The 23,884-nt window shown below is 46.6% G+C and overlaps 2 protein-coding genes across 2 annotated transcripts in view; one reads left to right on the top strand and one right to left on the bottom strand.

The window, feature by feature from the left end:
* Nucleotides 1-1,621: 1,621 nt before the first annotated feature.
* On the bottom strand, nucleotides 1,622-5,504 carry LOC149327220 (glycerophosphodiester phosphodiesterase 1-like). Its single transcript, XM_089563590.1, has one exon. The coding sequence runs from the start codon at nucleotides 5,308-5,310 to the stop codon at nucleotides 4,270-4,272; it is 1,041 nt and encodes a 346-aa protein (XP_089419716.1). The 5' UTR covers nucleotides 5,311-5,504; the 3' UTR covers nucleotides 1,622-4,269.
* Nucleotides 5,505-6,203: 699 nt separating this feature from the next.
* The window catches only part of LOC149327221 (uncharacterized), a 44,433-nt gene continuing 26,752 nt past the window's right edge, over nucleotides 6,204-23,884 (top strand). The window contains exons 1-5 of the mRNA XM_089562345.1: nucleotides 6,204-6,451; nucleotides 9,234-9,325; nucleotides 11,362-11,458; nucleotides 17,032-17,180; nucleotides 20,367-20,567. Coding sequence (XP_089418471.1) covers nucleotides 6,323-6,451; nucleotides 9,234-9,325; nucleotides 11,362-11,458; nucleotides 17,032-17,180; nucleotides 20,367-20,567 — 668 coding nt within the window. The 5' untranslated portion in view covers nucleotides 6,204-6,322. The remainder of the gene's footprint in view (nucleotides 6,452-9,233; nucleotides 9,326-11,361; nucleotides 11,459-17,031; nucleotides 17,181-20,366; nucleotides 20,568-23,884) is intronic.

Consider the following 23,884-nt stretch of genomic DNA (forward strand, 5'->3'; position numbering starts at 1 on the left):
GTGCAAATGCTGATGGGCCTGAAAGGAGTGAGAGTTGGCACATGCACTGCAGGGATAGATACTTGAGACTCTGTGCACACATTGCTTCCACCAAGCAGCTGGCAGCGACAACAGCGACGTACAAGCTATTGCGATGCACAAGTGAACATGTCTATTATCTCGCAGGCAGTCAGCAGTTTGCCTCTAGAAAGTAGTGTCGAGTCCTTAGACCAAATTCACAAAGCTCCATGTACTCGAGATTACCAGTTTTTGAAGGCTACAAAAGAGTCTTATGTGAAGCCGTTCAGATTTCCTGCACCTTGGCATCAGCAGAGCGTGCCCGCACAGCATGTCATCTGAGGGTGTCGATCGACATGAAAATGACCATTCGAAAAAAGAAATAAGCTGGCATTGCGGTTCGAACCCAGGCCCTCTGAGTGCCAGGCGGGCATGAAACGAATAAGTTTGTTCAAGCGTACTAGAGGGGCATGAAGTGAAGGCGTTGTGGTGTGTACAACGGTAAAGTGCTTTTGGGATGCGTAATGATGCTATACGAGGACGACTTGCAAAAAAAGTTGCCATGTAATCCAAGGGTCACGTGATAAGTGTCATGTGACCACAATGACTTGCAAAAAGAAAGTTTCCGACATTCACAGCAAATGCTTTCACATTTCTACAGTGCAGCAGACTGCATTGCTCTACAATTTTTTAGTGGCTCCTGCTGCTAGAGAAGCCATTCCCTAGTGACTACTTGATCACGGTCACTTTGAGTTAGCTAACGATACAGGCCACTGATTAAAGAGCGCGTAAAGTACAAAAATGGCATGTGATCTACTATTACGTCAAGAACGTAGTTCACACATGCATCAATGAAATCGCAAGGGGCTTCTTTCGACATTTTATGTAGAAATAAAAGTTCTGAAACCCATAAAATAGATGACCGCTGTCTTGTGCACCTCATACAAGCCAGACATTGATACTCGAAATTAAGTTCTGGATGGAGGCCCCTTTTTGAGTGACCTCATAATGCTTTGGATCCACTGTCCATGCTTTGAGACCGGCTCTAAAAGCATGGAGGTGTGTCCGAATTTATGTGCAACGTGTTGTGTGCACCTTTACGTTAGGATTCACAAGCAGTCCTCTATCTCGCATTCATACTTAGTGACTTGAGTAGGAAAAGGTGCAAGATTGATTCATGGGCAAAGCCAGGTTTCATAACCAATTGTGAAGCTTTTGTAGCTAAAAAGCACCTCAAAAAATGTTGCTCAAATCTACTGATCACAAATCTTCATGAACAATGTCAAAACACTGGGGCATTGCTTAAGTCAATATATCAGTCTCCCGATGGAAACGTTGAGTCAAATAAATATGTTTCCTTTAACGAAGCGTATACTTCGCTATATACTCTTGTAAGCAGTCAAGTACTTCATGTTCTCTCAACACACACACACACAAAATTTTTTTAATAAAATAAAATTTGATAGTATAGAATTCAATCTTGTCGTACTCCTTGTGGTTGTGTTCCTTTCGTTATGCTGGGACCTGCAAGCTGTTTAATGAAACAGTTTATTTTTAACTTGTTTGGAAAGAAAAGTAAGCCAACCCAGATGTTGCTCAACTTCCAAACACGAAGAGACATATATTCATTTTCGATTTATTACGTGATATACTGCAGCCGAGTGACCCAAGATGAAGGGCCGTACAATACACACAAATGACTTGCACAACCAAACGAATCATGACAATGCTGTAAAGCGGCATACGACAGCAAATGAAAACAAAACAATTTTGAACAGATCTGCATGATTTGGTATCGACAATCAATGAGCAAGAATATTTAAACATGAGAGCCAAGGAACAAAAAAACATTGGTATAAAAGAGCAAGCTGCTTAGCAGAAATGCGAGCTCCCAAACTCCCAACTTGGCTTTCACTGATATGATTAATGCAAGTTGGTCGAGGTTGAAGAGAACTCCATGGTTGACAGGGCAGCTCGGCACTCTTGGAGGCCATGCAAGGCCCCAGTATTCATCCACAAAAGCCTCAGAGATCACCGGTGTAAAAAATACACCAGCCAGGACTAATCTGGCCATAGTGTAAGCACATCAAGCTGCTCGGAAAGCTGCCAGAAAACAAATATGCAGCGTCAAGAGTCACCTAAGCTTCATTCTCAAGCTAGCTTCACGCTAAGTAGAGAGTATTCACTGTAGAGGGCATCTAACAACAAAGACAGGCTTGCTTATTGATAAGTTTCATTAAAAGCACAATTTGTTGATCAACAACTCCTCATAGGGGCCTGGTATTCAAACTCCATAGGTCTGACTAGGTCAAAACTTGGAGGTTAGCAGAGGATTGCAAAGCCTGCAGGCAGTGAGATAAGTTGCGTACAAGTTAAAAACTGCGAGATAATCAAAAACCATGCTTGATCGTTCGAGTGCTTGGTAAGAAAATAAATAGAACAGATGTACTCAGCAAAAAGAATTAATGGAACAATCCATGAAGAATTAAAAGCTGAAACAAGCATTACATTTCAGCACTAGTGAAGTGAATGGCAATGAACAGCATAGCCTCAGTCTACTGTTTACACCTAGCACTTCCATTCGCTAACCTCCACGAACTGACCACAAGGAATAGCCAGGCTTTGAAGCTTTGTTTCGCGAGCAATGCAATTACAGGGCTCAGACCGGAAGATCAGGTTGTTTGCGATCAAGATTCAGCAATGCTGTGATCATATGTACCAAGCTTTAGCTTGGGTCTAACCGTTGTTTCCCCTATTCAAATATGCGGGGGGTGGCAGAAATTCTGTCATCAGATAAGTCCTTGACTGACTGGAATCTGGGCCCAGCATGGGCATGTTGTATTTCAGAGCAGAAGCTAAGATGGCACGACTGTTGGGAGCAGAATCCAGATTCAGGCTTTCAATTCCAATACAAAAATCATGCACAAGTTGCAAACACTAAAATTTGGTATTTATAGAGTTGTGCAGGTCTAATAAATATGCCAAAAGCACACTTGCCGAGTGGTCAAAATAGATGTCTTAAGTTGCAGCATATGTGAAACTGTTACAGTGATTATGGTTTGTAACTTATGACACAAAATGTGTGTTCACGAACAAACGTGTCCTTTGCACCTGTATAAACATCAACGTAGCCAGAAATGGGCACAGAATAAATTTTTAGTGACACCAAAAAAAAATGTGCATCCTCAATGTCCCTTCAATATGCTGAAATCCTGCAATTACAGACAATATTTTACAGAATATCGAGACCTGCATTGAAATGCCCTCCTCAAACTGTCTTCTGCTTCGTCACAAATGCTGCATGGCTTCTTTTGTAAATATATCTGAACGAGCACCTGAACTTCCCTATTCTTGTGTCCTTGAAACAGGCAATGCATTTCAACCTATGCTCACAAATGCAAGAAGTCTCAATCCGTCAGGGGGCAATTCAGAAAAACCACTTCTCCATTTCATGGATCAATATACGGGTTTTCATTTTAAGTGGTGATGCTGGTGATATTGTCTACATGACAGCACAGTGATGACACATAAGTGGCCTGCTTCAAGCTAATACATTAGAAAACAAATTCAGTCACATGCACACGCCTCATTTCGTAACCGTATTGTCTGGCCTAATTATTACCCAAGGTAGTTCTGTCTTTTTATAACACAGCATACAGGGTCAGCAAACACCCGTGTGGCACTATCACTGTTAATATGATTTGGATGCACAAGCAATATGACTGATAGGTAGAACCATCAAAGGCAGATGTTTACAAACCTCAAGAATACTCTGGAATGGAACTCTTGGACATACACATATCTCATGGGTGACAACCACATCCCAGTACACATTGATGCTTATGCTCCATCACTGACATTTTGCAATAATTACTCTGCACATATGGTCCCATTTATACGGAGGGTATGCACAGTAAATGACTCTCAAATTCCTGAAGACAGCAGTCGTCAAGTGCCTGCAGTGACTTGTACCGCCCAGTGAACAGAAAAAACTTACACGCTACAGAATACACAGCACCTACTGAACTTGCTAAGGTGTCATACATAAGGCAACATCGAAACGTTTTCTAACGGTTCTGGCTATCATACTGTCACTGTGACACAGTGGGCCTTGTTCTTGCATATATATCGCTATCACTTGATCATCACACTATGAACCCAAATCTGAGCAACGATTTCTGATCAGCCTAGCTATCCTACTGAGAAATTAAGCGTGTTAAAAATCCTGGCAGCTCGCAATGTGTGCTCGCTTGCAGTAATGCGAGGGCTGTCTCAGGCGTGGCGGAGGGTGTCGGTGATGATGGGCACTCGTAGCACCTTTCGGAGGAACTCCTTTTCGGCCGGGTGGTTGGGAGTCCAGGCAATCAGGTGCAGGCCCTGGTCACGCCACGAGCGCACGTACTCGGCGCTCAGCGCGTTCTTACACACCAGCACGGCCGAGGCGCCCGTCAGATGCGGCAGGACGCCACCGTGCAAGGCGCGCTCCAGTAACCAGTCGCCGACGCGCGCGATCCAGTGCTTCACGAACGACTTGAAGCGGGGCCGCAGATTCTCCACGTCCTCGTACGCGACGAAGCCCGGCCTCCAGGTCAACGCCGTCACAATGCCCGGGTTCTGACGTCTCAGCGCGTAGATGAACTGCGGGTAGAAGGAGGCGACCAGGGCCCGCCGGTAGAGCTCGGGTCGCTTGCGGAACAACTCGTCGACAAGCGCGACGGCACGGTGGTCGTACTCCTTGACGTCCACGATGAGCCTGAGACCGAGGCGCAGGCACTCTTCGACGCCCTCCTCGAGAGTCGGCACGCGCTCGCCCCGAAAGCGCTCCGCGAACGCGTGCTTGCTGGCGGCGTCCAGCCGACGCAGCGCCTCGAATGTAGTGGCCGCCAGCAAGCCTTCGCCGTCCGTGGTGCGCTCGAGCGTCTCGTCGTGGAAGAGCACGGCGACGCTGTCGTGCGTGAAGGAGAGGTCGAACTCGATGCCCGACGCGTTGTTGCGCTTCGCCTCGCGGATGGCGGCCAGCGTGTTCTCGGGCGCGTCGTGCCCACCGCCGCGGTGCGCGAACACGAGTGGCAGCGGCGGCCCGCCGTCGCCCTGATCGCTGCCCAGGATCACCTCGGCGGCTAGCGCGTCGTCGACGCGAGGCAGGGCGGCACGCTGGATGGCGTAGCAGCCCAGCGCTACGACGATCACGGCTAGGTACAGCGAAGCCATGAGCTGCTGTTGGAACACCCAGGCGGAGAAGGCTGCGCCGAAGGCGCACGCTACGCTGCCGACGACGTTGAGCGGCAGACACCTGACGCCGGCCTCCCGCATCGCAGTGTGCCTCGCAGCGACGGCTGTTTCACGTGCACGTCATCGTCGCCGACTCGGAAACAGCTGACTTCGCGACAGGCGCCGCACGACGCGGGTTGACGTCCGCCGATGCGTCCCTTTCTTTTCCGGTGGCCTCGCCAGCCTCGCTCGCTGCTTCGCCAGCGCGGATCGCCGGCGATGACATCATACAGTATCTGTGTTTAAGTTGAGGAACTATTGGCTAACCCCGTTCCTAAAACAACACAACAATTAACCTGAAATTCAACTCACTAGTATGTACGCCATCTAGGATGCAATAACGCAAATGATTCTTAATTTAAAAATTGTTCTCAATATTGATTTTGAGATAAATGTTCTAGAGCTGAACCACTAGATGACAGGAGAATCGTTTAGCTGCGGAGAGTGCCCTGAATTTTTAGGTTGGTCAAGGGCTGATTTGAGGTGTGCCGGAAGGGCAGAGCTAGTGTAGTGGTGGAAGAACATTTTTTCGGAAGTACAAGACGAAAACAAGAATGAATTTCTTCAATTCAGGCATATGATTACAAAACAGCAATATTTCTCAGTTTTATTTTCACTTTACTTTTGTTGCTTGTGGCTCAAAAGCATAAAAACTTGATTTACTGTGCAGACTATTTTGACCCATGCCAGCCGCTATGAAAACTTTGGCGCAATAAACGCTTCCGATGAGGTTTTATAATTGAAAAAATCAGAAATAATAAAAAAAAATTAGAAAAGTAAGAATAAAGTATAGAAAGAGACAAGTTCTGGTGAGTAAAATATTTTACACAGATGCCTCTGCGCGCAGTCTTACTCTGAGAGATTCGTAAAAGCCCAGAAAGCCGTTGGAACTCGTCCGGCTTGGCTCGAGCGTGGCACGAAACTTGAATCGACTTGAAACGCTCGAAGCATGTCCGCTCGCTCGTTAGTTCGGCGGTTGTTGTGAGGCTCGAACGGACTTGGACCCAGTGAAAAAGCCATCGAGCTGCCGTGTCCAGCGCGGGGAGTGGACGAAATGCCCGACTCGACGCCCCGCGGCCAAGAAAGAGGCGACACCGAGAGGCAGTTGGCGGCTAGCGAGCTACGCCGCTTGGGGCTTCGGGTGCCGTGCCTCAAGACAGCGTCGGTGGCTCCGGCCAAACAGGTTGGGCGCATTCGAATTTCTCTTGCCGAGCGGCGTTACCACTGCATCCACCTGAAATTTGGATGTTTTCTGTTCCGTAACAGTTGCCAAAATATGCTTATCGGCTAGGGCCCAGTATCGCCGTTTAACGAATAGGTCCGTCGTTGCTTAAGCTGAGGTCAGTCGCCTTGCCAGCACCGCAGTGATCTCAGCTTAGCCGTTTGCTTCAGAGTTATCTCTAGGTCACTAAGTCTTGAGGTAAAATCGGTGCTTGTTAACGCCTCGACAGCGTAAGCAATGGTTTGCGGGGAACAAAGCACCTGCCCCACCCATTAAATTCTCGCTTTCCCTTGGTAGCTGATCCTACACGGAGCTATTAACGACCGATATGGGATCCCTTGTCACTGTAACTGCAATGCCTATCATTGATTGCTGGAACATTCTACACATTGCACATTCTTGGCTGTAATTAGACCCTTTGGTTGTAATTAGACCCTTTAGGCCAGATGAAATATTTTTGCGGCCTACTCCCACAAGCCAGTGTTTTCGCAATATTTCTGGTACTCCGAAGCTAGTTGCTCTGCCGCTGTGAATACTGTTAGGTAAGCATAAAATAACTGCTCCCACCTTTTTTATGACACAAGCCAACTCTCGTCAGTGCTCCACAAATCTCTCAAAGTACTGCAAATGTAAACACAGTCTCCAAAATATATCCTTTGAAGACGACATTTCACTGCTTTCCTCTTAATTTTCATCGTCATTTCTGTTTTTGAGGAATGTAACGCTGTTGTCGGGAGGCTGGAATTTTGCCTTACAGTATTTGCTCGGATAACGCTATCACGAGATTGTAGCCAAGCTGTGCTTGTCAGCAGCATTTCAAGTGAACTCTGCACCACTCAGTTGTTCTTCTCTAGCTCCAGCTGAAAAGCTGCCTGTGTATATCAAGCTGTAGAGGGGTTTTCCTAAAGGCTCCTACTTTCTTGCAACCATGGGCAAAGTTTTATGATTGCGAGATGGGTCAGCAGTGCCCTGGTGGCGATATTGCACAATAATGGCGTGCGCAGCACAGCTGACCCATGCGTAAGCATTAGTGAAAGTGACAGCAGGCTCTATATTGTTGGTAAATTAAATTTTCCTGAAGCATTCTCTTGCACTTAATTCAGATGGATTGAACGCATGGCAAGTTGATGCATAACTTGAAACAAAGTGCACGAATGCACACAAGGCAGATAGACACGGAGCGTTGTCCCTTTCTGTGTTTATTTGTCTTGTGTGCCATTTGTACACTTTGTTTCGAGAAATCTATTTCATATTGTATTGCTCTAAGTAGCTCTTGTAGGCACACATTATGTGGCATTGGTAAGATGTGTCTCTCTTGAGAAATATGTTTTTCACTTTTTTTTTTATAAATGGTTATGGTTGCTTTGAATTTCCTGTGGGCGTTTTCTTGCACAATGGTATGTGCCTCCTCCACTTTCTGGTATCACTGCTGACACCTGTATCGCTGCTGATGCTGCTACTGAATAAAATGCGTTCCACAGTTTGTGATGCGCATAAGTTAGGATTTATGTTTTGCATGTTTCTGTTAACCAGATTAACATTGATGTGATTATTCTCATAGGCTTCTTTTCGAAAGCTGCCATATTCACACCTTGTAATCTAAGAACTCGTGTCAGCAGTGTTTAGATGTCAAGCTTGACACCAGAACTTGGGCTTGTGAATGTTTTGCTGAGTTAGCTTTACTAACGCTATGACCTGCGTGCAAGACAATCAAGACTGACACATTCAGCCAAAAAACTTTTAAGAAATGTGTTATCGTCCAGTATATATTAAAACGTGACATTGTAACTGAATAATTTGCATGAAGCTAAAAAACGTTTGAAGTTGAAGTTATTGGTCAAATGTTTAGGGGAATCCCCCAAGGTGGAGTATATTTGTAATAAGGGAGTAATTACTCATTGACAGCCACCCAAGCGCAGCCATACGGCTACAAAGGAAAGCTATACAGCTTTCTCAGAAACTTCGCAGTTAAAGAAAAATTCGTCCTGGTCCGGGGTTCGAACCCGGGACCACCGCTACACCGGAGCAGTCACTCTACCAATTGAGCTAACCGGGACGGCAAGCTTTGGTAGGGCAAGAGCGAATTGATCAATAACTCGAAGTGGGAACAGTGTTGGTCAAATGTATAGGGGAATCCCCCTAGGTGGAGTAGATTTGTAATAAGTTATTGTAAACTAAGCACAAAATATGGGGACAAAAAAACAATCTAGTGTTCAGGCTTGTATGCTTAAAGTTTTCAAGGATTTCTCACCACGTTGTCCAATAGTCGCATTTCTTATACTATAAGTACAGCTATGGTCAATATGGCTAGCAGCGCAATAGGATATGTGGTTGAACGGGAAATATTGAGTCATGTAGTGCTCAGAGGCTATGCATGAAGTGAATTGCTGCTGTGTATTATGGTGCGTTCCATTGCTGTAGAATGAATTGTGGTTAATCGCTAGCAGTCCATTGCAAGCCTCATTGCCTTACGCAGTAGGTTTCACACCTTTTATGCTTTGAGAGATATTGGAACAGTAGGCTGAAGTGATGCTGGAAGGGGGCTATCCACCTTCTTCTGGAAGTCAATTTTCTCTATACGTGGGATGTTTCATGTGGCACTGTGCTAAATATTAATGTCCGCAAGCATTTTGAGTCATCACCAACTTTCTTCCGTTGAGGTTGATTGCACAACTTGGGGAGCTTACAGTACTGCCTTTGGTCAGTGCTGTGTCCAGCCGCTCACATGTGGACTCTTGTGCAGGTGTCACTGAGCGGATGGCCCCTGTTTGGCGTGGACATTGCCGAGCAGCCGCAGCAGGTCTCCCACCTTGTGCCAGGACTGATTGTGCCCTGGTTGGTGTCCCTTCTACAACACCTCTTGCACGTCAGGTGCAACATTTGAGCTGAACTTACGAACTTCAACAGAATCGTTGGCTCCTAATACTGCTGAAGCTGTTAAATATAAGTGAGAAGACAGGTAGCAGTACAGTTGATAGGTCACAATCCGGGCCAGTTCTTCTGCAGGACAGAGGTTTATTAAGGCGAAAGCCTTTAATGCCTCTTATTGTCGTGACCAAGACGTGTTAGCAAATATGTCCACGTTTCGCATGCATGCCTTATATGGGCATATGCCGATCAATAGCCAATTGATACTTAATCGGGTGCATTCGAAAGATATCGAAACATGATTAAAGGGATTTCATGACTATATCATTGTACTTAATGACTAAATGACTAATTGGTAAGTAGTGGTAGTTAAGAAGTGGCATGTACCTTAACTAACAGTCACTTCAAGACATTAAAGGCCACAATTCACACTTCATTTTTGACTGTCCACAGTAAAAATTCTCCTACACTTTTAGAAACCTTAGGTAGGTGCTGGTTGCATTTGAAGTGTGCCTTAGCACTTTCCTTTTCCTGCATTCCCTGAGTGTCAAGTGACTCCAGGAGATGCTAAATGCAGTAGTATGGTATGCTGAGTTGAGGCCTACTCAGGCTATCCATAAAGTGTCAAAAGACAATGCACCTCTCATGAGGTGCACACACATGGAATCGGACACCTCAAACTTGCTGGTTGTCCTAGTGTTCAGGTTCTCCGACAGGCCATGTTTGCACTTTCTTCCTTACACCTAGTTCCCGAACTTTCTTTAGAAAGGGCCCTGCATTTCTTTTTTTTTTGTCCGGACAGTGAGCCTTCAGGCGTTTAGGCTTTCTGATTTGAAGGCAGTCATTACATCTTTTAGCTGCTGGTACCAATTCCTGAAGGGGTACTGCGGCTGCCGTGGTGGCTCAGTGGTTACGGCACTTGGCTGCTGACCCGAAAGACGCGGGTTTGATCCCGGCCACGGCAGTCGCATTTCAATGAAGGCGAAATTCTGGAGGCCGGTGTACTGTGCGGTGTCAGTGCATGTTAAAGAACCCCAGGTGGTCGAAATCTCCGGAGCCCTCCACTACAGCGTCTCTCATAGCCTGAGTCGCTTTTGGGACATTAAACCCCATGAAACCAAACTGCACCCCAAACACTATTACATGTGGGCTTTCAGTAGTGCTGCTGATTCCTGTTTTCACAGCAAGTTTGACTGCTAATGCTCATTAAAGAGCTGTGGGCGTGTTTCACACCAGTCTTCAGTAAGGATGTTTAATGTGTGCATACATATTACTTCATTCATTCTTGGTTGATTGTGTGATGCAGTGCCTGCCATAATGTGCTCAAAGAAACAATGCAAAAGCTTTGCCGGTATTGGTATGCTGCATCCTTGCCACTCAACCAATAGCAGTATGTGCTAAACTGTGCACATCTAAGTGTAGAAGAAGCGCAGAAAAAAGTCTACAACAGCTGTATCTTACCAGTGCTCACCTATGGGGCAGTAATGTGGAGGCTAACAATGAGGGTTCAACTCAAGTTAAGAACAACGCAGTGAGCTATGGAAAGGAAAACGATAGGTGTAACATTAAGAGATCGGAATCGGGTGGAGTGGGTGATGGAACAAATGCGGGTTAATGACATCCTAGTGGAAATCAAGAGGAAGAAGTGGGCTTGGGCAGGGCATTTAGTGTGAAGGCAAGATAACCGCTGGTCCTTAAGGGTAACGGAGTGGATTCCAAGCGAAGGCAAGCGTAGCAGGGGGCGGCAGAAAGTTAGGTGGGCGGACGAGATTAAGAATGTTGCGGGGATACGGTGGCCGCAACAGGCGAAGGACAGGGTTAATTGGGGAGACATGGGAGAGGCCTTTGCCCTGCAGTGGGTGTAGTCAGGCTGATGATGATGAAGTGCAGAAACTTGGAGAAGCGAAATGCTTTCACCCAGTGTGGAATTTAGCTAGTATGGTACTTTACTTCCTTCCTGTCTTGTCTAGTTTACATCAGTAGTTGTCCCTTGCCTTGTCTAGGTTTTTGGACGAGAGCCTGCGTGCGCTGCTGTCGCATGCGTCCACTGAGGGCATCCTTCGGAAGTCGGGTTCCCTGTCACGGCAACGCCTTCTCAGGGTGAGTCATCTACCCACTGCGTGGAAATGCACAAGACTTACACGCTAAACAAAAAAAAAAATTAAAAAAAGAGTAAAGTTGTGTACTCCCTTTTCAATTCCATATGTGTGTATTCGTGTTTAGGGTGTAGGGTTGACATGTAGTAGAATTGTCTCGGAAGGGGCTGTTTCTAGACAAGTACAGATTGTGGCTGCAGCTTGCATTGCACAGCTTTTACCGTTCAAAGCCTTGCATTCTGCATTCTTCTGCTCGGGAGATATTCAGGTTCCACACAACCTATATTTTGACTCCTAAATGCTGCTTGGAGCGGTCTCACTTCGTCAGTGAGAGCCCTCGGTTCACACTTCATCCATAGTGCGGATATGTGATCACTGCACATATTAGTTGCTTGCATCTTCGAAAAACGTAGCGCGAAACACAAGACACAGGTAAGGTGAAGACAGGACACGAGCGCTTCTCACGACTAAATTTTTTATTAGGAAGGATAACAGAATATATACCATAGATATGGAGGCGAAGAGAAAGAAGGAAAAAAACAAAATAACAACTCAAAAAACAAGAACAAGACGAGGAGATAAGAGGCCGGCGATGGAAGCAGGTACATAGCATAGCAACATGAAACACGTGCACAGTTACTTGACAACTGATTGGAGGTACACAATCTCACGCGTGTCTTGTTTCGCGCTACGTTTTTCAAAGATGCAATTGCTCCGACTAGCCCAGTTTAGCTTACTTGTTAGTTGCTTGTTTTGTGTTGTTACTGGCAGTGTGAATTTTATTTTTTGTGTGTTGTAAGTGTGCTGTACCGTATTTACTTGCGTAATAGGCGCACTCGCATAATAGGCGCGCCCCTAGTTAGGGCGCGAAAAATCAGATTTTTTTATTTCCGCGCATAATAGGCGCACCCCGAACTTGGCACTGTGATCAATACTGTATTTACACGATTGCAAGACGACGCCTCGCCACACCTCGCTTCCCAATCTTTATTTTAACAAAGTTTTTGCTGAAGTGACTACTAGTCCCTACTAGTGCTGCTGCCGTCGCAGCTGCTGGGGACCCACAGCACGTACAACGACATCGCGTAGAACAGCCGCACACAGTTTTCAGGGATTCTCACTTTAAACGTCTGTTTCGAAAGCTTCATCTCCAGCCGGAAACGTTCCCGACTTAGGCCCACGAAAACCTCAGCGCTTGGAGTCGCGTACGAAAATTTAGGGACGCCACAGTCGCACCTGCCGCACTTCTCGGCCACGTCGTATTTTCCGACCTGCCGCACGCTTGCCGTGTTCGAGAGCAAACTCCCAGCCGTGTAGCTGTTAAGGTGCTTGCTCGTGGAGCTAAAACAGCAACGCTCCGCGGCAAAGCCATAAACCAGGATGAACAATCGCGCTATCGCTAATCCCGGCACTTGACAGCAACAACAACAAAAAAAACGAGCTGGAGATGCTGATGGCGATATAGATAGCGAAAGCTCGCGGCGGAGGAAAACGATGATGATGATGATGATGAGCATGGCCTTGGGCGCCCTCCGTGGGCGGTCTCTGGAAGCTCCTGTGCACATGTGCGGCCACCGCGATCAAGTGCCCGTTGCGCGCAGCCGGAGCCGATCGCGGAGGCCTCGGCGCGTGCATTCCGAAGGCTATTCCCACGTGTGTCGTGGAAAGTTTCGGTGCGGCCCTTACACGGATCATTTTTTTTTACATTTTCTTCGCGAGAACGGGGTGCGGCCCGTACACGAGTGGGTTTACGTGGTGTGTTCAATTTTGCGAGTCGAAAAATTTCCGGAAATTTTACCCCGCGTAATAGGCGCACCCCAAACTTTGAGCCGGATTTTCTGGAAAAAAAGTGCGCCTATTATGCGAGCAAATACGGTAATTTCAGCTTTTAGTGAAGTAGCAAGTTTAGCTTGCAGGAGAGTAATTTATCTCGTTTTTTTGTTTGGGTTCAGAGATGTGGCGACTTCTGATAAATTTGTTCATTGAAACTTGATAACCGTCTGGTATTACAAGCTCTCTAACATGGCTGCCACACGTAATTGGCCCCAGCACTAAAATGTTTTTTTTTTTAAGTAAAAACGCCTCGTCGTACTGGCCCTGTACTACATACACATTAGTTATTCAATATTTTAGCTAACCACAGTGGTGACCATGCTGCTGATATTGCATGTGCCTTTGATGAATTCAAGCTTTCTTTCCATCTGCAGTGGGTGTGTTTGCTTACCATAACCAAAATTGTTTCTGTTCATGGGCACAATGTATATATTAATGAATGTTCTATGTTGTACGGATGCACATACACTATTTTTTACATTCCTTTTTCGGCAATGTTAATTTGGAGCTTCATGCATTTCGTTACTGGCATTCCTGTTTTGAGCCATTCTGAGCTCACTTGACTGACCTGGTCTCTTAAACTAGTCAGATAAGGTGATACGATAAAATTCAGTGCTCTGGAAATTTCCATGTGTCTCTGGAAAGCGGCATTGAGCATTTATTCATAGGAACTAAAGGAAACATGGATTTCAGGTTGAGATGAAATTTATTTACCTGTTGACCCTAGCGCTTATGTTTGCTTCCAGCTCGTGGAACAAAATTTGAGGGTTGCATTAAGCCAGATCGGTCATTTTGTGGACGGAGTGACCATTTCCAGCTGCTATTTCAGCTGCTGAATGGGTATACGATTGGTTTTCGAGCTGCGTTTGGGACGTGAACGCTGCATTAAGCAGGGTGTAGTTCCTGACCATAAACAGTGTTTGTTTTGGTTTGCTATTACTGCTGTTTAAGCTGTTTAAGTTATAGTTCCACTCAGTATTCTAAAAAAGTGTAGGGGTGCAGAGAAGGGACTCTAAAGAACAGTCAATGTTGATTTAGACAAAATGCCAAAAATCCTCCCAGAGTTGCCATTTAAGGGGGGATGTGGGGATCATATTGCAAAAATCGCAAAAAAAAATTCAAATTTTGGCATCTCGAACACTGTTTCTACGTTGTACTGAAATAATTTGCCCAAAAATAATCTTTAAGTGCTCCAAATAAATATATTTGTCGGCACCTACATATAGACGGTGTGTGCTAGCTTAGAACTTTCAGGCTTGTTTTGTCGAAAGCTTTCTTTTTTTAGCTTAATACCTTGTTTGTGGAAAGCGTAGCACAGCAATGGGTGCATGGATTTTTGCCCCGTTTGTTTTGTTGTGATTACTGAAATGTGGTCTGCGTCAAGGCTGTTTCAGGTTTACCACTTAGGCTTGCATGTTTTTATTACACTGTAATCAGAGCATGATACATTCTAGACATGAAGAGAAGGTGCAGATTGTGTCCTTTAAAAAAAGGAGCAGAGAAATATAAAAAAAATTAAGAGAGTTTGGATTTACACCACGCTTAGTAAATATTAAAAGCATTTAGAGGCCTCTAGCCTGTTTCTTTGTCATGCGAGGCTTTCCAAAAGCAAGCAACGTGGGGACAACACATAAAAAGTGATAAAAGGAAACCTACTGCAGCTGTCATTGTGAAACTTTGTATCTGATTGTTTGGTGCTGTTTTATGCCAGTCTGCCAAATTTCATCACTCTAAGTCGAAAAATAGAAAAGTTCCCTTCGATCCCCTCATTCCCCCTTAATGTTGCTAAAACGCAATGACTCCACGCTTTGTTTGGTTTCACACAAGTCATTCCTCATGTCTTCCTACATACCACAGTGGCTCAGTACCGTTGTTGTTCAGCGGCTGTTCGGAAGATTGTGGGTTCGATACTGGCTGCTGCTGCCATATTTGGATCGGAGCGAAATAGGAAAACGAACAAGTGATTTGCATTGTCGGTGCACGTTAAAGAACCCCAGGTGGTCTAAATCAATCCAGAGCCCTCCACTCCAGCATCCCTCATGGCCTGAGTCACTTCAGGTCACTGTACCCCAAAACTTACTAGTATTCACTTAATGTGTTCCTTTCTCTCAAAATGGTCTAGAGCGAGCATGTGATGTGAGCCGTATATTCTTTTACCATTGGTCAAGGAAGTTCAAGCACAGCACTGTTTTGTGAGCAGTGTGGCAGTTTCTGTTGCTGTTCTACGACCTACCCTGCTGGCTTGTCAGTCAGTTGAATGTGCAGTCGTGCATCTCGTATTTGGCCACAGTGGTCACCATTTCTGTGACATTAGTTCAAGTGCATTGGCTGAAGCTGCAAAAGCATCAACATTTCAGGACTTTGAGTGCATGCCAGAGTAAGTAAGCTTTCCCATACTTGACATGATGGCTTAGTGGCTGCGATGTTTGGGTGCTGAGCCGAAGGAGGCAGGATCAAACCCTAGCAAAAGTGGCCATATTTTGATGCAGGTAAAATGCATGAGAAGCCCATGTATTGTGACACTGGTTGCAAGTAACTGGAACCCCTCCACTACGGCATCCTCGATAGTCTATGTCTCACTTCAGGACATTGAAACAAAAATTTGGCTCAGTATGTATCGTATTTACGTGACTGTAAGTCAACTCGCATGTAAGTCGACTCCCCCCCGCCCCCTTATCGCATGTCAGAAAAGAAACAGCAGGCCGTGCCCATGGGCACACTATTTTACAACGAAAAAGCACTGTTAGTCACTGGACTACTTGTCCACACTTGCGTCATCGCCCTCAATTGTGCTGTCGCCATCATTGCTGCTGCGCTCCCACAGCTTGTCGTTCTAACGTTCTTGTCCAGTGAAGTCCTGCACTTCACAAACAATTGCACGGCAAGGTCGCCTGGAACAGGTGAAAATTTTGCCTCGCTGCAGCCGCTACACCTGCCTCACTTATCCAGAAACATCTAACTTGGCAGTTCGTTTCTTCGGCACAAAGAATGACAGCCATCTTGAATGTAGCTGGGATCAAGCGCCGAATGCTTACTGGACCCGGAGCAGCAATGACTATTGACAAAGTGCTACATTCAAAGCTCGTGAAACATGGCCAGCAGTCAAGTCAAATGCATCAAACAGAGCCAAAGCGAAACTATGAATGATTGACGTCAGCTCTTCCACAAGCTACCGACATTCCCTTGAAGCATTGCCATTTCTTGTGGTGGTGCCACTTATATTTGAGCTCAGCGACCAGAACAGCAGCCCTTCCATCAACTGTCCACATTCCCATGAGTGCCGAGTGTGCAGTTAAAAGTAAAAAAAAAAATTAAATTCTTCTGAACAAGTGCTCAGAATAGGTGAATACTCCTGGGTAGAGCCGTAGAGCAAAACATAAAATTGCATCCGTGCCGTAGCATCCCTGGTATCGCGTTTGTCTCTCCTTCATTGATTGTACCATGCTGTGGTTTCAATTGCAAGTCCACCACCCAACTTCAGATTTTCAGATGGGAAAAAAAAATAGCTCTACTTACAACCATTGTAAATACAGTACCACGACACTCTGAGCTTTGGTGTTTTAGAATATCAAAGCGCACTAATTCTTGAAATAAGTGAGACGCTTCATGTTGGATTTGCAGTCAGGGTGTTTGACTCGTGTGCCCTGAACACTGCACAGTGACCAGGGGAGAGACAGAGCTGTGTTGTCACTTTGTGAGTTGGGTGTTCCCTGTTCTGCGCAACGCTGTCACGCACGCCCGCAGACCTCCCTGGAGACGAGTGCCTCCCTGGGGGTGGCCTCGGTGGTGCTGGCCTCTGCCCCCGTCCACGATGTGTCCGGCCTGCTCAAGCAGTGGCTCCAGCTGCTGCCCGAGCCCCTGCTGCCCAAGCCACTCGTCCAGCTGCTGCTCAGGTGATATTGACTGGGACAGTGGAATCGCAACTGTGGCAGCCACGGGAGGAAGCTCCTTCTGGGCTTCTTTTAGGACCTCTGCTCCCGTCCAGTTGCAATGTTCAACGTCCTATCCTTTCCCCCCGTTTTCAGGAGCTCTTAAAAACATGGGAATCGGTGCAAACACATTTTTCGGTGGGTTTTAAAAAAAGGGGGGGGGTGGCTATAATTCACATGCACCATAACAGGCGTTGAAGCACTTTTTAGTGCTCATAACAGTGTGACCAGTATGCATGCATTGGAGTGAGGAAGGGCTGTTGCTTTTTCTCCGTGCTTTGGGCAGTATCATAATTTTCCTCATATAGGCCATTCTCTAGCATGCAGCCAGAAGTTTGAAACTCAAGAAAAAAAGATATTTTAGTCAGGTTTCGGAGCCTAAATTACTATTCCTAAGCATCTGAACAAACTTGGAGGCACAGTTTACTCTCCATGTCTTACAAGGATATCATGACAGAACAAGCTGTTGGCTGAGTTGGTTTTGCATCATGTTAAAAATAGTGTAATGGTGCAGAGAAGAAACGACTGAACACAGCCCTGACTAACAGGAGTAGTTAGCCAGCACTGTGTTGAGTCGTTTCTTCTATGCACCATTACACTATTTTGACCATCATGCAAAACCAACTGATCTTCAGCAACTTGGTTTTCGGCCTGTGCTAAAGCCGTATTTTATTATGTACAAAATTCTCGGATGCCGCGAGTTATCCTGCCTTTGCATTAGGCAGCACTAGTGGAAAATGCAATTTCTCCAAGAACCCTTCAGTCAGCCCTTAGTATAATAAATATATATATATTAGGGCAGATATTGTGCTGTCCGGGCATGTTGTCATCCTGCATAATGAAAATGGAGAAGCAAAATATGCCGGCAGCACGCAAGCATCTATTCTGGTCATCCCATCATGTGGAGGGCATGCCGGAAATGTGCGTGGCGTAAACATTCACCAATGACGCCAGTGTTGACTTCGTCGTCCTTACTCAGCTGAAGAGGGGCAACAGCATGCTACCGCAAACTTCTCATTGGGCATTGATTTTGGTGTTCTCTTCGTTGCCCTATTAAAAAGAGGCGGATAGTCCGTCCTGGAGAATTAGTTTTCATTCGCGTCAAACTGCCTCTCTGCTGTGCAGTTCCCATTCTCCAGCACATATTCAACAGCATGTAACCTAACTTTTCATAGTAGCTTCTTCGCCTCGCAGGAGGTGTCATGTTGAATAGGAATGCACAAAGTGCATGAAGCCATATGGATGCGACGCTCAAATCAAAACTTTCGACGATGACTGCATTGATTGCGGCCTGCAGTTCGTGCTGCTGTCGTATTCAGTGCGGAATAGCGAGTCTAGTTACAGGATAAAATTTAAAGTACGTTTTAGCATAGCTCAACCCACGTTCAACTACCGTGAACCACATCCGCGGTGAGCTATCTGTGCGATATGGAGATGGCTCTGAGGAGTGCACACTTGCCACAGTATGGACACAGCTGAAACATTGGAATAATAGTTCTTTTTGGGGCCGCCGCGGTGGCTCAGTGGTTATGGTGCTCGGCTGCTGAACCGAAAGACACGGGTTCGATCCCGGCCGCGTCGGTTGAATTTCTTTGGAGGAGAAATTCTAGAGGCCCGTGTACTGTGCGATGTCGGTGCACGTTAAAGAACCCCAGGTGGTCGAAGTTTCCCGAGCCCTCCACTACGGCGTCCCTCATAGCCTCAGTTGCTTTGGGACGTTAAACCCCATAAACCAAACCAAACCAAACCAGTTCTTTTTGGAGGACGAAATATGAATGAACAGACAAACCCTAAATATTATGACACACATATCCTGTTTGGAAAGCAAGAATAGCCTTAGAGAAACAAGTAGAGCAAGCTCTTGGAAGGTGCAGAAATAACAGATTCTTCATTGCACTAGACTTGTTCACAGTTGTAGGTAGCATGTGCATAAGCACATGCTGCCAATATTCATGATGGCATGTCATGTAGCATGTGTGGTTTTCTTGTAACTACTAGATAGTTTCAGAGAGGAGACCAAAATTTTGCTGTGTCTGCAACCTGTAGACTTAGTATAGTGTGTTCGTACAACTGATTAACTTAGCAGCGACTATGAAGGGGATAAATGCAGAACATTGGCTATAGACCGCTGTGCACCTTTCTGTAGTATATTGAAAGCTTAAGATTTGTGTGTGTAGTGGTACCCCATACTAGGTTACAATACTTGTTATCTGATTGAAACAGTGCAATAGATTTGAAGCTTATTTCTAACCAGCAGTGTGCATTGCAGTGTATGAAGAACCCATACTATACAAGCTAATTTAGTTTGCAGATATTCTGTGTGGTTGTCTCACAGCATGGTGTTACTAAAGTGGACACCTAGTGTCTTCACTACATTAGTCGTCTCTGTGGAGCAACTGTCGAGGATGAGATTAACATTACTCATATATTTTGCACAACTTTTATAAGGCCTGGATACATATTGTTTAGGTGGAAAAGAATGTATGCTTTGAAGTGAAATAAGAAGCAGCACCTGAAAGGGTAGGGAGCCAAAAGTCATGATGTCATCATAAAAGAAGGCAACATTATCGATTGCCATCTTGTGCACTAGTCAATGAAACAGCTGGTCAAACCCATTCGCTGAAGTTCCTCTTTGAGCTCTGTTTGCCTTCTCCCTTTCGGGCCATGTTTACTGTGTGCATTGTATACAACAGCTGTATCTTACCAGTGCTCACCTATGGGGCAGTAACATGGAGGCTAACAAAGAGGGTTCCGCTTAAGTTAAGGACAACGCAGCAAGCTATGGAAAGAAAAATGACGGGTGTAACGTTAAGAGAGGGGAAGAGGGCGGAGTGGGTGAGAGAACAAACGCGGGTTAATGACATCCTAGTTGAAGTCAGGAGGAAGAAGTGGGCTTGGGCAGGGCATGTAATACGAAGGCAGGATAACCGCTGGTCCTTAAGGGTAACGGAGTGGATCCCAAGAGAAGGCAGGCGTAGCAGGGGGCGGCAGAAAGTTGGGTGGGCGGATGAGGTTAAGAAGTTTGCGGGGATACAGTGGCCGCAACTGGCGAAGGACAGGGTTGAGGGGAGAGACATGGGAGAGAGGCCCTTGCCCTGCAGTGGGTGCAGTCAGGCTGATGATGATGATGTAAGTGCGTGCGTGTGCCAGGTGCCAGGCGAAGCACGGCCTGGAGTCGGTGCTCCTGGGCCTGCGGCTGCTGCCGGACGAGCGGCTGGCATGCTTGCGCCACCTGCTGGCAGGCCTGGCACACCTGGCCTCGGTCCCCTCCAACCTGATGGGGGCCCACAACCTGGCCACCGTGCTGGCACCCACCCTGTGCTGCCCAGCCACCATGCAGTCGGCCACCAGGCGAGTAGTACATCTGGTTCGGATGGGAGCATTGATTTGGTGATTTTTATGATCCAGAGAGGGCGCCTCAATCAAGTCAATATTATTGCTCATGAATAGCATGGACAGGATGTCATGCTTTCACGAATCCGTAGCCAGTCCATAATCCAGTTCATAATCCGACAAGCCAAACCATAATCCAGCAAGGCACGAAGTGTCAATGAAGAAAGAAAACTTGAGTCTAGGGGGGAATCAAACACGGGCGTACAGCGTGCGAGATGGCGACGATTCCACTGTGCCACGACGGTTTGTCCTTTGCAGCTGAGTAAAGGCATGTTTAGTGAATGTGGAGTTGTCTTAGAAGCATACTTGAGTAAGTATGAGCATATAAATTACAGATGCTGCAATTTAATGTACAAAATTATGTTTCGGGTAAATTTACTTCTTGATTGGTGTTTCGTAGCCTCATCATGCAGCACCCATGGAAAACCCCCCTTGCAATGTGCAACGCTGGCCCAGCAGATAGCGTCATAATGCAAGCACAAATGCTTTCTCATTACCACACGTAAGTTGTCTTAAGTGCTGACTTGAATTTTTTTGGCGGTTTTTAAGAGCCAATATGGAGGAGGCTTTAACGAGGACTGCTGCTAAATCACTGTCCAAACTGTTTGGCGGAGTGAGAGTTGTGCATACTTCAAGCCCATATCTTCCCCTGCCTTGCCAAGGAATGTTGTCCCCAAATATAGCAACAGGCAGAAACTGTGTCTTAGCTGCTGTGACTGGAGTAGCTGTCATGCCTTTCAGCTGCAAATTGTTCGAAAACTAAACAATTTGGGGCATGTAAAATATCGGATGGAATTTGCTTGCGCTGTAGCGAAGATGCTTACTGGGACGCTTTCTTTCCTTCATGCCCGTGTGAGTAGTGGTGGCCACATTGTGCGGGCGCTCTTAGCAGTGGCCAAGAAAAGGCATGGTTTCTATCAAGGTGGGATTCAAAGGGGCACCTCTACCCTCAGTTTTAAATGGAGCTGTTCCCTTTCTCTCGGCCTTACTCTTGTTTAGCAAGTACCACCCAGCACACACGCCCTCCCCACCCCCTTCCAGCTGGAGAGAAGAAATTACCATGGACCCCTCGCGAAAAAAAATTCCTGGCCATGTCTCTAGTCACTATAGTGGGGCAGTTGTTGTTCTGCTTTCACAGAAAGTGACATTTGGGCCTCTCCTGTCTTCTCTTCTTTCCTCTCTGCATGGTTCTCTGGCTGGGCAGAATCGAGCTCTGCTGCTCAGCCACCGTCCGGTCAACCCTCAGGCAAGTCCGTCCCGAAAGAGAGCACTGAATAGACGTCTCTGTCGGCCCACTTCATCAGCGCACGCGGGGCTGGTCCGCTGGGCAAAACATTTCTTCTAGCAGTGTGGTACAGGTGTGACAAGTACCAAGGTGGATCAGGAATGCCACCCTTGCACCAAACTGTGCCAAACTGTCCCATACTGTGCCAGACTACACCAAACTGCGCCAAACTGTCCCAAACTATGCCATACTGCGCCAAACTACGCCAAACTATGCCATACTGCATCAAACTGCACCAAAATGTGCCAAACTATGCCAAACTGTGCCATACTGCGCCAAACTGTGCCAAACTGCACGAAAATGTGCCAAACTGCGCTAAACTGTGCCATACTGCACCAAACTGTGCCATACTGCACCAAACCATTTAAGCCTTTGAATTGGGTAGTAGCATGCGCTGGCTGTCTAGGTAGATCTAACCTTAGTTGTCACCGCCACTTAAAAATGTTCAGCTGTGCTTGAAGCCCTCTTGTAACGAACATGACTGTCGCGTGGCATTCGTTCCTCATTGCTATATAGAGCATCATGGAAGACTTGGACAAAAGGAGAGAAATGCAGGATGAGTGCTCACTCACAACTTACTTGTTAACAGGAAGCATTTCTAATACTTATAAGGCAAGCGCAGGCAAGCTAGCAAAACAAAAAAAAAAACAAACTCATGTGTTTCTAGGTCGATTTGAGGTGCACAACTTTGTTATTATGTAGGAAAACGTAAGGCTTGCTGACGCATTTTTTTTCTTTATGTGGCACACTTCACAAATCTCTTGTTAGCCAGTCTGTGTTCTTGAATAAGACACACCATGATCTAACGATGGTAAACATGATCATCACTCTTATGTTGAATTCCAATGGCAGATCGGGATCAAGTTTTTCTGCTTGGTTTGGATCAGTCGTATTCCAATGGTAAAATAGGAGCGCGAGTTGTATGTTCCAATGGCAGATTGGGATCAGGCGTAAATCCCGGATCACTCCATGAAGCAGCGATACTTGATCCGCCGAAATCGGCGGATTTGACCGGAACCTCGCATGACGTTTTCTTTGTCCCCGCGTGACGTTTTCTTTTCCGCCGCGTCTGCTTCCTGTTGCGACCGGCAGCGGCCGCTTCGCTCCTGTCGTCGCTCGTCGCTACGTGGTGAGCCAGGCGAGCCCAATGTTACTAGGGCGAGCCGGGACAGCCGGGCACTTTCCAGTCAACAGTGGACGGCAATGATCTTGCTTCGCGCCGTGCGGCACTAATTTTGCTTCATGGAAGTGACAGTTCCGACTCGGGCACTGAAAGCTCAGAGTCCAGCAGTGAAGATTCATCTGAAACGGACAGCGAGTGTGGAGCTGCCGGCCTGTATGCCTGCCGCCGGCGTCAAAAAAATGCGCTAATATTCTTTGTTCGCGTTCATACCAAGCCCTGGAGTAGAGGAATGTAACAAATGAATCATTTTTGAGGATCGTTGGCCAATACCGAGTTGCTGGTAGAAGTGATAACTGCGATACAAGCAAATTTCTTCCTGATGCCCAGTGCGGCCGGCCAGCTGTCTGCTAGCTCCGCTGTTGAAGGTGTCGCAGAAATTGATCATGTCTTTATTTTATTATGAGATGAGGAACACAGTAAAACGGTGATGCGAGTAGCACCTTTACTACAGCGCTGGCCAATTCCGAAGCGCCCTCAGCTGCGGCATCGATGTGAAACGGTTAGGCTTAGCGACGACTACGGCAGCCAGGGAGCAGCGCAGGTCGTCGCTCGGCGTGTCCGCGGGCGGCGCAGTTGCCGAAAGCTCGACTGCCTCGCTGATTGGTTCAGCGTCTTGCAGTCGCAAGGCTGGAAAATTGAGCAGCGAGCGACTTGCCTGCGCGTCGTCTGCCACTTCTTTCGTGAACGGTAGGGACAGGCTCACTGGCGCTCCGAAGACCGCGGCCGCATACTCGCGTGTTCATGGTAAAAGTGGACCATCCTGTACATACGCTTTGGTTTTGTTTTTACATTACGGCCTTCGTACTA

Source organism: Amblyomma mixtum, chromosome 10 (genome assembly GCF_055824585.1).
Source record: "Amblyomma mixtum isolate Tamu chromosome 10, ASM5582458v1, whole genome shotgun sequence".
NCBI classification, from domain to species: Eukaryota; Metazoa; Arthropoda; class Arachnida; order Ixodida; family Ixodidae; genus Amblyomma; species Amblyomma mixtum.

Bases quoted from the DNA above. Each gene is read 5' to 3' on its own strand.
- LOC149327220 (XM_089563590.1), bottom strand. From the start codon at position 5,310: ATGCGGGAGGCCGGCGTCAGGTGTCTGCCGCTCAACGTCGTCGGCAGC.